Source organism: Theropithecus gelada, chromosome 8 (genome assembly GCF_003255815.1).
Source record: "Theropithecus gelada isolate Dixy chromosome 8, Tgel_1.0, whole genome shotgun sequence".
Taxonomy (NCBI): Eukaryota; Metazoa; Chordata; class Mammalia; order Primates; family Cercopithecidae; genus Theropithecus; species Theropithecus gelada.
In genome coordinates, this window is record NC_037676.1 from 109,689,712 (window position 1) to 109,707,005 (window position 17,294).

General features: G+C 37.3%; 1 protein-coding gene across 3 annotated transcripts in view; it reads right to left on the minus strand.

Annotated features, from left to right (window-relative positions):
* ANGPT1 (angiopoietin 1) overlaps positions 1-16,974 on the minus strand; it is a 249,369-nt gene extending 232,395 nt beyond the window's left edge. For 2 of the 3 annotated variants that reach the window (XM_025395173.1, XM_025395176.1), the window contains exon 1: positions 16,182-16,974. In XM_025395173.1, the coding sequence (XP_025250958.1) occupies positions 16,182-16,478 (297 nt within the window). In that variant the 5' untranslated portion in view covers positions 16,479-16,974. The remainder of the gene's footprint in view (positions 1-16,181) is intronic. The other variant, XM_025395174.1, reaches the window with a different exon arrangement.
* Between the last annotated feature and the right edge of the window lie 320 nt (positions 16,975-17,294).

The following is a 17,294-nucleotide window of genomic DNA, read 5'->3' on the forward strand; positions in this document are numbered from 1 at the left end:
GCAGAGTCCTTCTTCATGACCACAATGCTGCTAATTCATCTCATCAAACAAGGGCAATTTTGCAAGAGTTTCCATGGAAAAGCATTAGGCATCCACCTCACAGTTCTGATTTGGCTCTTTCTGACTTTTTTTTTTTCCTAATCTTTAAAAAATCTGTAAAAGGGGCCAGGTGAGGTGGCTCACGCCTGTAATCCCAGCCCTTTAGGAGGCCAAGGCAGGTGGATCACGAGGTCAAGAGATCGAAACCATCCTGGTCAACATGGTGAAACCTCATCTTTACTAAAAATACAAAAAATTAGCGGGGTGTGGTGGCGGGCTCCTGTAGTCCCAGCTACTCGGGAGGCTGAGACAGGAGAATCACTTGAACCTGGAAGGCAGAGGTTGCAGTGAGCCAAAATTGCAGCACTGCACTCCAGCCTGGCAACAGATCCAGACTCTGTCTCAAAAAAAAAAAAAAAAAAAAAAGAAGTAAAGAAAATCTGTAAAAGGTCCTATATTGGTCCAATCTCATGCTGCTATGAAGAAATACCCGGTAATTTATAAAGAAAAGAGGTTAAATTGATTTGCAGTTCCACATTTCTCGGAGGAAGCCTCAGGAAACTTACAATCACGGTGGAAGTCACCTCTTCACAGGGCTGCAGGAAACAGAATGAGTGCTGAGCAAAGGGGGAAGCCCCTGAAAAAACCATCAGGTCCTGTGAAAACTCACTCATTATCATGAGAACAGCATGGGAAAACTGCCCCCATAATCGAATCACCTCCTATGAGGTCCGTCCCACAACACATGGGGATTATAGGAACTATAATTCAAGATGAGATTTGGGTGGGGGCAGAGCCGAACCATATTGAGTACTTATTTCCTTTCAGTTAATAATGAAAAAAGTACTGCATTGATATGATTAAATTCCTGGACCTTCAGTTCTTTAGGGATGGACTAAATTGGCTGGTATCATGGCTTACATGAGTGAGTTGAACCTGATGGAGCTTATGTTAAGAAATAAAGTTTACATTTTCATTTTTATCTTTCAATTATTTCCTTCCATAAATTTTTTGAAGTTCCGTCATATTACCCTCCAAATTTAGTAGTTTGTAACAACTATTTGATTATGTTCATTGGGATCTCAGACTCTGTGAGTCAGGATTTCAGAAACGGAACAGTAGGGATGGGTTGTTTCTACCCCATGATGTTCCAGACCTTTTCCAAATCTAGAGATAGTGCAATGGGTGGGGACCAGAAAGCTTTGAAGGCTCATTTATTCACATGTCTAGAGCCTGAGCTGAGGTGACTCAAATATGGAGACTCACTACCCACAGCACCTACACATGCTTTTCCATGTGACTTGACTTCTTCACAACACCATAGTCTTCAGGTAGATGGACTTCTAATGCAGTAGCTCAGGGCATGAGTACTGTAGTGCACAAGATGGGAATGCAATTCCCTTTTATGACCCAGCCAGATTCAAGGGGAGGGAAACTCTTCATGAGAGGGTGGCATATAAGACAGGAAGTGCTATTATAATCATTCACCATCTAGTCCTGTTCTCTACTTATTACTTGTACTTTTTCTACCTTGTTAAATTTAAATAGAAATAGCTATATTTCTTTATATAGCTTTATTACTCAAACATGGTGGCTTAGGTGTGTTTTGTTCTAACTTTTTAAAACTATATATAATTTTTTAAACTATATCTTCCTTAAAGATTCCAAAGTACCTCCACTGAATGAATGGGTTGGAATGATGTGTCTTTCTGATGAAAATCACCACTTTGTCATTGATTTCTCAAATGCCCAGTAATCAGAGGAGGAACAAACCTATGTTAATCTCATTTTTCACAAGAGGCTATTTTGTATCTGACCAGAAAAGGAACTTTCAAAATATTTGGTGAATTATTTGAAACATAAAAACAAAAAACTTTAAAATAGGCTTATAGAGTTTATTTGAATTCTTTAGTTGTTTATGATATCATTTTGACCATGATCTTCAAAATTAGATTCAATGGAAGACATTTCAAAATAGTAGGATACTATATAGAGATAATTTATGTTCAGGGTAATTCATTTCCCTAATGACCTTTTCCTTGCAAATTGCACAAGTTTGATTTGTGAACTCAAAGTATGTAAGCTTTAGTCTCATATGAAACATAACAGTCATAAAATAAAAATTTCTTTTTCCTCTTTGACAGGAAGTCTTCTTAGTTTCTCTATATATTCAATTCTCAGTTAAGAGCTTTCTTTGTTGAAGGCTGAGTATGAGATTTCCACTTTTATTGTCAGCTTTAATCATTTGTTTGAACCAAGGTCTCTTTAGTCCATTAGTTTGACTGTCAGTAAGAGATACTGACAGTTTCACTTTCACAAGTGTTTATTAATTTTCTTTTCTTTTTTTCTAAGCATAGACTGGAGATCAATGACTACATTTTTCATATTCTTATCATACTGATGAACTTTTAAAAAAATTCAAAGCGTACATGGCATAAGGTCTTTTAAATGACTCTTGCCCAGAATATTACAAATAGTACCCCAATTTATTAATGTTGAAAATGTTAAATGATTCTCTATTGACTATATTTTATTTTTTTTAGCTGAAAGAAATATAAGAAATATAACCTAATACTGTAATAATGAAGTGTTCCTGAACAAAAATACAGATAAGCTAGTTTAAAATATTATCTTTATTTGTATACTCATATCTGGATAACTCCTACTAAGGCAATTTGTCTAAGTAGCTCATTTATTTAAAAAGAAAAGTAAAAATAGCAATGAATTATTTGCCTCTGACATATTTGTGAAAGTTTTTTAAGAATTGTACTGGGATGGGAAAGATTCCTAGGAAGCATTTTCCCTAAGAACAGCAGGCTTCTTACAGCAATTTATACACATGTATGGTAAATTATTCTCATTGCCAAAGAAGGTTATTTAGTATGGATAGATTCTCCAAAAACTTACAAGACATCATCATTCATCTGAATCTCTTCCCTGCTCCCCACCATTCAGAATTTGTTGTAATTTGTGAAAGAAAAGTGAAAGAGGCAAGAAAAGTGAAGAGCTTCAGATTTAACCACTCAGAGCATGGGTTCAAATTCTGCAATCTGCCTCAAAGTAAACATGTAACCTCTTAAAAATCATTTGACTTTAGTGGCCCTCGGTTTCCTTATCTGTAAAGTGGGTTTGATAATACCTGCTATGTATTAAAATATTTGTTTGGGTGATGACACTGTTTACCAAGGTAAATTTATTAATACCTTATTTTTAAAAATAATTCTTTATTTTTTTTTTCTTTTTGTTTTTGGAGATAGTCTCACTCTGTCAGCCAGACTGGAGTGCAGTGCCACAATCCCAGCTCACTGTAGCCTTGACATCCTGGGCTCAAGTGATCTTCCCACTTCAGCCTCTAGAGTCACAGGCATGTGCCAGCCACCATGCCAGGCTAATTCTTGTATATTATTTTGACACAGGGTTTCACCATGTTGCCCAGACTGGTGTTGAACTTTTGAGCTCAAACAATCCACCAGCCTCAGCCTCCCAAAGTTCTGGATTACAGACGTGAGCTACTGTGTCTGGCAGAAAAGTTATTTTCATACTTGCTATGTGAAAGAACATCCAGTATCCATTGCTGTCTTTGCAGATAAATTATTTTGCACAGAAAGCAATAGCAATTTCATTGGCAGAACATGTGATTATGTTATATCAATGAGATAATCATGTGTCTCATGTAATGCAAGCTGTACAACTAAACATGAGAGGTCAATTCCCAGCTTTCTTTAATATCTATTTGCTGTATTGTCAGTTGTCTCCTGAGAGATGACAAATATCACACACAATAGATGGAAGATGACAAACGTGGAGACGATGAAGTGAGAAACCCTTAAAATTGAGAAAATTGTACTCTATAACTTAATAGCTTACCGCACATTGGAGAAAGATCTCTGTTATTCAGCATTAGCACAAGTATCCTTCAGACAACTTCACTGACCAAATAGTGGCCCCAAAACAGCTTGAGCAATACAGCGTGCGTTGATTCATGAACACATCCTAACAGTATATACTGGGCACCTATAATGCCCACACACCACACATTGCTTGTGCTCAGCATTCAATAGACAGCACAGGTCAAGCAAGTGAATATGCACTGAGTTATTTGTTGTTGTGCTGTTTTAATAGGTTTTAGTTTACCTCACCATGCAAAGGTGGGTGAAAAGAATGACTGAAATCTCTTTTGTCCCCATCTTGCTTTGTCCTCTTTGGGTCTCTGTGGAGAAGAATGGACAGGGAGAAGGTAGGGTAGAGCCTCCCTGTCTCATGCAACTGATACTCAGCAAGGGAAGCAGCAAGTCTCAAAACCCAAATTTTGAGTGGCCAGGCCTCCAAGATCAGACAAAAAGAGAGGAAGAACTATCACAATTGTCTACAAGTAGCAGTGTTCTTGGCTTGGGCCCAAAATGCCAGGAATATTTTCATTAATAGGGACAATGATAAATAAAATAGGAAGTGAGATAAGAGGTCATTGCCTAAGGAAACAAGGCATTTCTTCTCATTTTTACAACTCTCCAAATGACCCAGAAAAGGAAGTGCAGGCAAATAATATTTTAAGTTCCAGAATGAGCTTTCACTTTTCCAAGCAGGACTGCCTACAGATAAATCCAAGAGGGAGGTCATTACATTGAATGGAAGATATTTAGAATAGGCAGCTTCACCCCATGTAAAGCAATTGTAAGCCTTTCTTTGTGTTTTAGAAGTTTTTAGATAAATAGTCAGACTCAATTAAACTCTATAACTTCAAGAGATGGTGCTTCTAAGGAGATACGCAGTAGGGACTGCAGACGTGGGATTCTGCGGTCTGTTAACAGGCCTGTGGGAGGGCTGAGAGAATCAGCTATTGTGCTTCAATCAGCAACAGAGCCTACGTGCCACCGTCAATTTAACCATGGAGCTTTAGAGTGGGGATGGGGACAAATGGCTGTGTGAAACAGAACTTGAGAAAGGGACAACACATTTAGTATCAAAGAATTAAGGGTTTAGACACAAAGACAACTACAGAAAAAATTTTAGAAATAGGCTTAATGTTTGATGATTGACAAGAGGAGACATGGCAAACGTTGCTGCAGTTAATCTCATATTTGGTTAAGAGCATAGGTCATAGAGCCAGACTGCCTGGGATTGAGTGCTGGCCCATAAATTTCGCTACTGTGTAATCCTGCGCAAGTTACTTCCACTCTCTGTGCCTGCCTCAGTTTTCCCACTTGCCACATGGAATAATTATAACACTATCTACTTCTTATTGGCTTTTGAGGTATTCAATGAACTAACACATGTAAAGTTTTTCCAGTGGTCCCAATAGTTTTGAAAAAGTGTTCAATATTTAATTAACAGTGTACCCAGAACTTCCCCTAGTAATAAGCAGTATATACATAACACCTACTAGGTGACAGAACTTGTGCAAAGTAATTTATGTGAATTATGCCTGCGCTTAATAACTCTATGGTATAGATACTATTATCACCTCAATTTCACCCATAATGAAATTGCAGCACAGTGAAGAAGCTTGCCCAAGGTCACACAGCAAGTCAGTGGTGCTATCAGCATTCAAATCCAGGCAGTTTGACTCTGGGCATGACCCACTTCATCACTGGGCTGTACTATCGTTAAACTTGTCATAGGAAATAGTGGACACAAATAATGTCCTTGCTTTTAAGTTTGTTTCAGTGAGTTTAGGCTTCTCAACAACAGGGGTTTTAGTGAATTTCTTGCGTCTTCCTAGTACCTTGCAGACCACCTTGGCTGAAGTGCGTATTTGATTAGGTAACTGACTAACTGGTTTCCTGCCCTTTGTTAACTGCAGGTGCTAAGTTCTATGACTCCTGCCCGTGTACTGAAAGTGCATGACAGAACTCATGCCATCCCTCATGGAGCAGTCCTCCTGATACTGCTATAGTCCCCTGTCCCTCACTGTGTCACCCCTCCCCCATGTCCCAATAAAGGGACAGTCACTGGTCTCTCTGTTCATTTGCCTTCCCTGTTGTCCATCCTCTTTGCAGCACTCCCCCTCCATGGCCAGCATGAGGAGGATCACGGGAGACTTTATTAAAAAGAATAATGGAGGAGACAAGAGAAATAAAAAGGACAGACAGGCCGGGAGGTCCCTTTCAATCTTTTTGTCTTGCCTGGTCTGAGGGCTGCCTTGCCACCTCTGCTTTCCTGGTTTTAATCTCAGAAGTCTCTAATGTGCAGAATGAGCAAAGTGGGGGTTGAAAAAAGCAAACCATTTGGATGCCAGAAAAAATATTAGAACTTTCATTTTTAAAACAACAAGAAAGTTAATAATAAATTCATATAAGGCCTCACATTGGAGCCTTCACACCATCAGTATATTAAGTGGCTGTGTGTCATTCATCTGCTTAAAAAAAAAGAAAAAGCTCCAGAGAGCTATTGAAATTGATGGGACCGCCTCACTTGGTTGTGCTCTTTCAGCACATTATGATATAGCACAGCTTAGGTGTATTTCGGAAAATGGACTCATGGATTATTTTATATAGTTTAAACTAAATTCATCTTTACAACATGGACAAGTGTCTTAAAAAACACAAAAATACTGGCACATGTGTACAAGAAAATAGTTCTTGAGAACTATTTTTGGTTCTCAAAAATCTCTATTCTTGGTAAGTGCCATGTAGCAGAAGTAAAAAAACAAGGTTAGGTAAGTAGATCTAACAAATCATCAGAGAAATTTTGAAAATACCAAAATTCCTCCTTGAAATTCAGATTTTCTTTCACAATTCTTGACAATGAATTCTGCTTGAAGTGAATAGTATCCCTTACAATATGAGGCAATCATCACACACTACATTCTTAAAGTAAAAATACGTAAGTATACATTATCATACAATTGTATAATTAAGGGATTAGACAAATTATACAATTTGCCGCTAATTAACCAAGAGTAGTCTATTATCAAATTTGTGTCATGTGAAATATGGGTGGGCCTCAGTATTTTTAAGAGTCTAAAACAATCTGCATTTGTTTTTGAAATTTACACACTGATACCCTTAAACTGCTTTCTGTAAGGCAGATTTGGATGTTCATACAACAGCTTGGCAACAAATTCAAACTATCGAAGGTAATGTTTCTTCATGCCCACCAGTAGCTAGGTTTTGGCAGCTCTACCTAACTAATATTTGATTATTTGAAAGTTTTCTTGCAGCTATTTTGAAACTGTGTTCCTTTGGACATATGGGGTGCCCTGAGGAATGCTCTTGGAGGGCCAAGGGAAGAAGGTTTAGAAGAAGGCCTCACTCCACTTCTTCTCTAACCTCTGCATTTGTTTCTAGATATTAAACTTCTGCTGAATAATTCATTTGAAAATCAGGTTCAATTGCCAAGAATTATTTAAAATTCATCAGTTCATTGATTCAAAAATATTGTCTTTATTATTGACGTTTTAAGTTATTAAATATTCAGCTTATACAATAAACCCATTCATTTATTCTACAAGCATTAGAACGACTATCACCTTATACCTTTGTTCTTATTATTTAAAAACTGAGTAGAATTAGAAAATAATAAAAAGACTGATAATACTGGTAATAAGCTTACAATTCTCACACCTTATATCTGTGCAATTAAAATAAGGTGGATGTCAAGACCTGCTGGATGCAGCAAACCTTGAGCTACAGTAAAAACCTATTGAACTTTAATCTACTCAGCTCTATATCAAGAGTGAAGACAAGAATACTGTTAAAATGTTTTATGAAATCCTGGGGCTATCTTTCATTTTTAAGGGTTTAAAGAAGAACTATAATTTGAGATTTTAAAATATTTATTGGTTCTCTAGGAATGGAAAGTCTCCAATCATCTTGGAGGGTGAAGCATTGTAATTTAACTTATGTAGCCTTCAGAAACAAAGTGGAGACTACCAATAAAGCATACTCCTTCCTAATGAGTAGAGCTACACATGTCACTAGACTTTACAATATGCCATCCTTCAAAATTATCATAAGCCATTTCGCTGAAATTTATAGTAAGTTTACCTATCTGATGCCAGTGAGTTTGGTCACTTATAGGTACATATTACTAGTGATTTAAGAGATTCACATTTCACTTGTGTTTTAATCATATTTCAGCTGCTGATTTACTTCAGACGCATCTCGATGCCTGTGCTAATTTGCATGTTTTTTCAAGAGTTCAACACAAACTTAGGAAACACATTCCTAGATAGACTTCTAATAAGTGACCTGCATAGTCATGTAGTATAGTATAAACAAGTAAGTTTTCTTACTGTATATTTTTCAGTACTTACTGACAAAAGAAAAGATTTTCATAGGCCTAAATGCATTCTGGATGGAATTATTAGTTACTTTCTCTGTTCAAAATTACCTTTTCATTTGCTTAAAGGAAAAAATTCAGATTATTTGAGCAGACAACTGAGACCAAATGAGCCTAAAGTTCTCTCACTTCTAATATTTAGAATTAGAGAAGGGTATTCAGGTATAGACCCTACATGGAAATAGCCTCCAAACGTAAAGAGAAGATAATCCATGGAGGGCGTCATTCTTTAAAACCCTCTTTGGTAAGAGAGGGGGCACATCTTTTGTACACATTGTAAGAAGATTTAAACACCGAGATGCCCTCCCTCCCTCAGACCATGGGGCCAAAACCAAAGGGGGTTTGGAATTTCCCAACTCCACTGCCAAAGATCATCTTGTATTGGGACAACAGTCGAGGATGACTCAGAATGTAATTAGGGTTGTGCATCTAAGCAAATGACACAATATAGCTTGTGGTACTAAAAAAAAAAAGAAGAAGAAAGAAGGAAAGAAGAAAAGAAAAGAAGACAAGGCCCAGGAAAAGGCTGCTAATGTTTCCACACAGAGACAAGACTGTGGCAGAAAGACACCAAAACCTCCTTAATTAGCAAATTATAGCACAGGGGCTGATAAAACTCCGTGTTTTGTAGCTGAGCTACCCACTTATTGCTCCTCCCCTCTCATCATCTGCACAAGTGAGAACACTTCTAATGTTTATACTTAAAACAAATGACACGGGGGGAAGGTTTCTAATAAGAGGCTGAGCTGAAGCCCCATTTCTAAGAAAATAGAATGGCTCTAGTGTTTTGTCAGCATTCTTGCTAATGCCACAACCAACAGGATGAAACAGGCGCATAGCACAGAAGACCCTGTAGCCCAGACTTGTTTATCCACAGGCTGCTGGTCTGTATTGTTATCCAGGTGCTTTTTCTTTTCTGATATGTATCTGCTTTGGGAATATTTCCCTGTTCTTGTGATGATGGGCAGGAGAAAGAAAAGACATGAAATTCCCTTGCCTGTGTGCCTCTAAAATGTCACCTCACAGCATGTCCAGACACCCAGCCAAGAAATGGCTTAGTCAGGCTCTCTGCCAACTGGCATGAACCTGAAGATTACTGGGCCTCCTGGAGGGCAATCTTTTTCCCACACAACAAACCTTACAATTTACCTTGCAATGGTCCCAAAATTCATACTAATTCCTCTTGCAATATAGGGCAGGGGTCAGCTAACTTTTTCTCAGAAGGGCTGGATATTAAATATTTTAGGCTCTGTGGTAACTCCTCAACTCTGCTTTTGTAGGAGGAAAGCAACCATAGACAATGCATAAATGAATGAGTGTGGCTCTGTTCCAATAAAACTTTATTTACAAATGCACAGACAATATATAAAGGAAGGAATGTGGTTGTTCTTCAATAAAGCTTTATTTACAAACAGAGGTGGCAGGAAGGATTTGGCCCAAGGGCCATCACTGGCTGATCCTTGATAGAGAGGATGGAAACTCGGAATATTAATAAAATTTCTGCCATTATGTAGTTAAAAAGGTAATGTGTAAAATATAGTTGCATCTAAATTTCATACATCAATTTGATTATAGTCCAAATCCGCTCATGGACTTCATTTGTTTCCCTATTTATTAAAAAATACTAAATAGAGCCAGCTATGCTATAAGCATTGTGCCAGAAAAGTCAATCTGCTACCAGAAATAATAAAACAGAATAATAAATAAAAACTGGTCAACAAGACAGGTACAGGATGTACCTCATAGAGCATAGTGTCTATGAAAATACAGAGTCACTCATTCTGCAAATATTTATTGAGGTCCTACCATGTGTAATCCACTCTTCTAGGTAGAAGGTATACTGCATCAAGATAGACAAGGCCGCTGCTCTAATAGAGTTTGCATTCTTAGTAGGCGAAGACAGAATAAATAATCTGACAATAACTAACACAGCATTATGCAGTAGTAAATACCATGAATAAATAAAACAACATAATATGGTAGAAAGTCTCTCAGCAAAGTGGGGAAGGTGGTAGGGAATGGTGCTCAGAGATTTTCTGAGAAGACTGCTGAGTGAAGACCTGAATGAAGAGAAGGAGCCAACCATGCGAAGATCAGGGGGAAGAATTTTCTGAGCTGAGTAAACAGCTTGTAAAGTCCCTGAGGCAGGAATGAGCCTGTCTGTCAGAGAAATAACAAGAAGGCCAATGTCACTTGAGTGTCTGGAATGTCGTTTCAAGGTAGTAAATGACGGGGCCAGTGAGCGGTGTGGGGAGACCATATAAGACCTCCTGGTAAGAAGTCAGATTTTATTCCTATGTAATGAGAAGTTGTAGAAGGATTTTTAAGAGGGAAAATGACATTCTTATTCATTTAAAATTTCATTAAACCAATACTTATATATGAGAGGAGTGCTATTAAAAGAAAGCTCAATGTGAAATGGTACAGTCAGGGGTAAGGAAGGACTGTAATTGCCCATAGAAGCCCATAGAAAAAGACCTACTTGCCATAGCCCTAAAACCTGAGATCTCTCAATGGAGACAGTTTGCCAAAAGGTTGTGATAGCACTAACTGCTAGCTTCTGGGGCTGAAAGGGGTTTTTTGGATCTTTTGATTCTAAAATGTAATAAGCAAACAATAACACCTAACTATTTGTTGAAAAGTTAATACAGATTCTGAAGGGCTCTTACTTGGCTTGAAAATCAGGGGTCTATTCTTCAAATGAAGTTGATGGGGACATTTCTCCAACTCGATTTAAAAGACAATTATTTCTATTAATCTTTCTCAGCAACTGCTACTTTTCCCAATCTGTAGGCATAAATTGTGCATGTATCTTATTTTCACCTTTAGTGACAAAATTTTCACATTTAGTGACAAATTTTCACATTTAGTGACAAACTATTAAAATCGTACTTATTAAATATCTACTTTTTTTTTTTTTTTTTGAGATTGAGTCCTGCTCTGTCGTTCAGGCTGGAGTGCAGTGGTGTGATCTCGGCTCACCACAACCTCCGCTTCCTGGGTTCAAGTCATTCTCCTGCCTCAGCCTCCCTAGTAGCTGGGATTACAGGCACGCACCACCAGGCCCAGCAAAGTTTTTGTATTTTTAATAAAGACAGGGTTTTGCCATGTTGACCAGGCTGATCTCGAACTCCTTACCTCAGGGGATTTGCCCGCCTTGGCCTCCCAAAGTGCTGGGATTACAGGTGTGAGCCACCGCGCCCGGCCAATGTCTACCCATTTCACACGTTTAGGAAGTTCCCACAAATGTGAAAATAAAACATAAGAGCATTGTCTCTGACTTAGTGTTGCACAGCCACCACCGGCCACCGAAACAATAATATACCAGTGAGAAGTAAGTTCTCATGTGCACATATTATACAGATATATATTATGATAATCAAGTTCTCATGGGCACATATTATATAGATGTATATTATTATATTTAAGTTCTCATGTGCACATATTATACAGATATATACATATTATATAGATGTATGCAGTAAATGGCTCCCTACTGTACTGAACAAGAAATACTAAGTTCTTGTGCTTATAGAAGTACAAAACATTATCACACAAGAGAATATCTAGCTGACCCTCAAGTAGCCTAGTGCTAACATTTAAGCAAACTTTAAAGTAGTTACAAGGTCCCTTAAATTGCATTATTTTATAGTTACCACTATATACTTGAGCACTTGATCTCTTAAAAACTGATTATTACTATAACAGAGAAATTAATCCAGACCCTTAATGAACATGTTCAGAGATATAAAAATGGATAAGCGACATTTACTACACTTGAGGAACTCACAGTCTAGGTGGGAAAACAAACCTAGAAACAAATAATTAAAACAACCACCACAACAACTTAGAAGTACAGTGTTAACATGATACAGTCAATGTACTGCAATGACATTTGAGAACTCGCCCTGGGAGGGTAAGTGGAATGTGGGTAGATTTCCTGGAGAAACTGGCAACAGAGCTGACCCTTAGAGAATAATTAAGAAGTTGAACTAGAGTGACTAGAGAAGTTTTTGAGATTCTAGATCACTGGTTAAATATAATTTGAATAATTAATAAGCACCTACTCTGGACCCAATATTGTTTTAACTAGTATTAGGACAAAAATAACTGTAGGGTATAGTCCTTGCATATAGGACAACTTACAATCTATTGAGGAGGTAAGGTGTATGCCTCAAATAAAATGCTGATGGTAGACAGCAAAGTGCAGATTGCAATAGATAACGCATTCATTTGTTCATTTAACAAATATTTATTTTATATTTATTTTATAAATATGTTATATACTCTTCCAGGCACTGAAGATATGATATTGGACAAACACACAAGGTCACCGGCCTCGTGGAGGTCACATTCTAATGGATATTAATAGGGATTAATATATATGTAATATATGGGTTTAAAAAAATCATCATCATCAATGTGTTTTGGGTAACAGCATTCCAAATCTTAACTCTGAAGAAAAGAATACAATCTGCAAATAGAGGACATCCTTAACCAAAAAATGTCATCAATAGAAAAACAGCTAAATAGTCCAGTAAAATCTTTGTATTTCTTAAAATATTCTGGATGACAATTCATAACCATATTTTCCATTAATAGTCATCAATTTGAGCTAGTGTAAAATATTTATAGCAAATAGACTATTGTTTTCTGTTACAAGGCATTATCCACTCAATTTATTTAAATTTGTAACCAAAAAAGACATCATTTGGCAAAAGCAAAATAGGTCTTCTAAGGATTCCCCAAATCCTAGAACATTATACACATTTAAATCTAAATGTTTTAAATGTACATCTTTGTGAACTTTTTGAGATGTGGAGACAGAAAACAGTAGTTCACAAAGCACAGGATGTGGGCTAAATGTTTCCCTGTCATAGAGAAGTAGGAAGAGATCATAAGAAAGTGACAAAGACACTGGGGCCAGTTGTATTTATTGTTACTTACCTAAGATCTGGTCACTTTCAGGTGTTTACAATGACTTGCTAATAATTCAGAAAAGAGCTATATTATAGAAGAGATCAAACCCAGAAACACACCCAGGTGTTTCACAAAATAAAACTAGGATGCATAGTTTTATTCATACCACTATAATATGATGCATATTATTCATACCACTCTTCCTGGTCTGAGAAGTCACAATAATGCTATCAACCTGCCTCATTTTAATCAACCAGTGATTATGGAAAGTTGATCTCTTTGAATTAAATCCATCACATCAAGAAAGCAGTGCCATAACAGTTCCAGTATTTATGGTGACCGACAAATCATTTGCCCCCTTGCATGCCTTGCTTCTCATCCTGTTCAGTTGCAAGACCAGAAAAGTTGAGGGAGGAGGTTTCCCTTCATGGAAGGGGATGCATTAACATAATTATCATATAGCTTCATTTAGCATTGATAACACATGTATTCTGCCTCAAGATCTTTCCTGATAGCGATGCCATGAGCTTCATAATAATCACTATGCTTTGATTAATTATTTTGCGGAATAAATGGATGAATTAATTTCACTTACATACACTGATAGCCTCAGTTTCTGCAGGGTATTGCTTCCGTCTATGGCAACTACTTAGAAGTAATACAAATTGCAGTACTGAGCATACCAAATAGTTACAGTAAAAAGATTCCCATTTCTATTATCAGAATCAATATATCACATGAATTTTAGAACTTGGAGTGAAGAAAACTCCTAATTAAGGGAAACTTATGAAAGCCTTTAGCAAGTTCTTTGTTGAATGCATTTATTTGGTTTCTTGATCCTCCAACCAATCACATTGACAATGACAAAAGATATGCAAATTTAAACTGACAATAGTCAAGCCACACTGCTCTGACTCATACCAATAGGAACGTTTTCAGCATATATTCAGCTTGATATTTACACTTGAAAGGGTCAATGTAACCAAAGAACATTTTAATAGTTATTTTTGGCTATAATCTGAAAGCTATCCCACAATCATTGACCAAGAACAATGCAAACAAGAATCAAATTTATTTTGCAAAATAAATTAACATATGAAACACGTGCATGATTTAAGCCCAGCAGAATTATGTGTTTACCCTGTCACTGGTGAATAATTGCATAGCAACAAGAAATATGCATTACTATGTTTGAATCACTATTTTGATTATACGTTTTAAGCAAACAAAACATTACGTTTTTGGTAGAATAGATCATTCGGGGTAACTTGGGACTAAATTTTCCTCCCCATTCCCTCAAAGAATCCAGACTAATATATGATTGGATTCTCACTAAAAACTATATGGATGGTGTACTGAAGAATAACAACAAGCTATTCAACCAAAATCATTTGTTTACAATGGAAATAAGTTTTACCAAAGAAAAATACAAACATCCTATTATAAACTACTATTGAAAGTAGTGCCTAAAATTTAAGCTACAATTGAAAAAAAACCGAGAGTTCTGTTTGCTTTTTATTCTTCTACCTACCTACTGATTGCGTATTACAGTCCTATAGTCTGTAATAGAAAGATTACATTATCAGGTTTGGAAACTGTAGAACTACTAAGTTCCAGTTAATGTGTCAAATAAAATAACAGTGATCTTAGTTCAGTCCCTAGTGGACAAAAGTAGAATAACTATTACTTGGCATGATTCAGCAGGCGATGACCTAAGCGAGTGTGATCACACAGGAACAAAATAGAGCATTTGTCCTTTCCCTATCTTTTATCTTTTTAAAGGGATTGCCTCGTTTACAGACTAACTTAAAGAAGCCTGATTGCATACCTATTTATATGTACCAAGTTAATCCATTAACGAGGGAGAGAAGCTTTTCACAAATTGGGACATTGCCTCCATTCTAGTGGCATAGTCAGTGGAATATACTTATTCTCGGCTGCCTATTATTAAACAGAGTGCAAAGACAGAATGAATTGCAGAAGTGTGGTCATAATTTAATAGGCATATCTTCAACAAAAACTTTTAAATGGTTTGTAGATAAATAACTGGATAAACTATTTGATTTGATTTCTATAAATTGAGTTTACATTCATACTCGACATTAACATTCATCAAATAACATGGATACTTAAACTTGCCAGGTACTGTCTCTGTAACTACAATGCCCTGAGAAGAGAGGTATTTCAGGAATATAGTAGAGACTACATGTTGCGTTCAGCCCAAATCTGCAGGTGCATGTCTTCCTCAACAGCCAGCGTGTTCTCATTGTGAGCAAGCAAGCCCTTTCTGACAGTTCACATTACAACGTATCTTTTTAAATTTTTTTTTCTCAAGGACAGAAGAAAAAATATTTAACAGAAATCAGTCCTCTACTATTCTACCACTTGCTGAAATTAACAGTTCCCTTTACATAAATAAACAATTTCTCCAACCAAATATCATATTTTACATTTACTCTCACTTCATGTTAATTTTTCTAAAGGTTAAAAAAAAAAACAAATACTTTGTGATGATTTGCCACCCCAGTGGCACAAAATTTTCTGGTGCAAAATCGATTTGATCTTATTAATTAGTATAGTCATTACGATTATTTATTTTTCACCAACTTGCTTAAGAGGTACATGCTTTCTTTCTTAAGGTAGAGTTTTGACAGAAAGACTCTTAATGCTGAACTTTAAACAAGAGAAACCAGAAATGTCATAAAATTTACCAGGGCTAGACACACACACGGGGTGCCCCCACACATTCATAGGATTGCGCAAGCCCCCAAACCTTGGCTTACCCAGGAAGCCAAACCCAGATGGCCGTCTTGCAATTGCAAACACTGCCCCCCTGGAGCAAAAGGTAAACACACAAATGCGCCCCTAAGGAACTTTAAGTTAGCTGCAGTGCAAGAACGGAAAAAGCTCCGTGCTATTAGAAACTGAAAGCAATCACTTACTTTTTGCAGCCACTGAGTATAATTTTCCATCACATGTTCCAGATGTTGAAGTTTCTGGGAAGAGAAATCCGGTTCCACGTGTGGAGCATCTCTCTGCAGAGCGTTTGTGTTGTACTGGTCTGTCGTACTCTCACGACAGTTCCCATCGTGTTCTGGAAGAATGAAAGTATAGGCACATTGCCCATGTTGAATCCGGTTATATCTTCTCCCACTGTTTTCTGGACTTCGGCGCTGGTTGCTGCACCCTGTGTGAGTCAGAATGGCAGCGAGGAAAGCAAAGGAAAGGAAAACTGTCATTGTACTGCCAGCACTCTCCTTCCGTGCCTCTCGCAAAACTTGCTCCTTTCTTCTGACCTCTAAACTAGTTCTTTATTTCAGGTAAAACTGCTTGTTTGTTTGACTCTCTCCCCCTCAAAGAAAGCGTTTGAAGAAGAATGATAGAAAACTAGCCATTTGTTAGCTTTGTTCTAAAATGTTAAAATTTTTTATTTCACTGTAATGATATTTTCCTTCGTTAAAACTTGAGATATTTATTGCATAGTAGCTGAGATTTATTGTTTCCTCTCTGTGTGACCGTTCAGCGTGGAGCCTGCCTGAGTCAGCTGCGTGTACATATTCTAGACCCTTTCCTCTACCCTATCTGCTTCAGATCTGCTATTTTCTTCCAGACCTCAGTGAGTTTTATTAAGGTTGCACATCCAAGCCAAGCTGGAAGCAGGCAGCCTTTCACAAGATGACTTGACAGGAATGCGTGAGTGTGCCCCTATGCTAAGGATTGCTGATGGCTTAGGGCGGCAGGATCGTCTTACAAATTGGCTAGATGCGCATGACCTCGATCATGTATGGCCCTCCGCCCCCTTCCGCAGACAATTGCCTTGAGCCTTTAGCAGATTCATGGCAAATCAATAAATAGAGCAGTCCACCTTAATACACTTTTGGTGTGCATGCTGACCTACTAAAATACAGCCAACTAGCAGTATGTTTTTAAAGTTACTATTTAGTCGAGGGACCCTAAGAAGAAAATTGGCATGATGTCCAATGAAATTATTTTTGATAGAGAATGATAAACCCGTATCATTATTAAATGTCTTTTAAAAAACATGTATTCTTGAC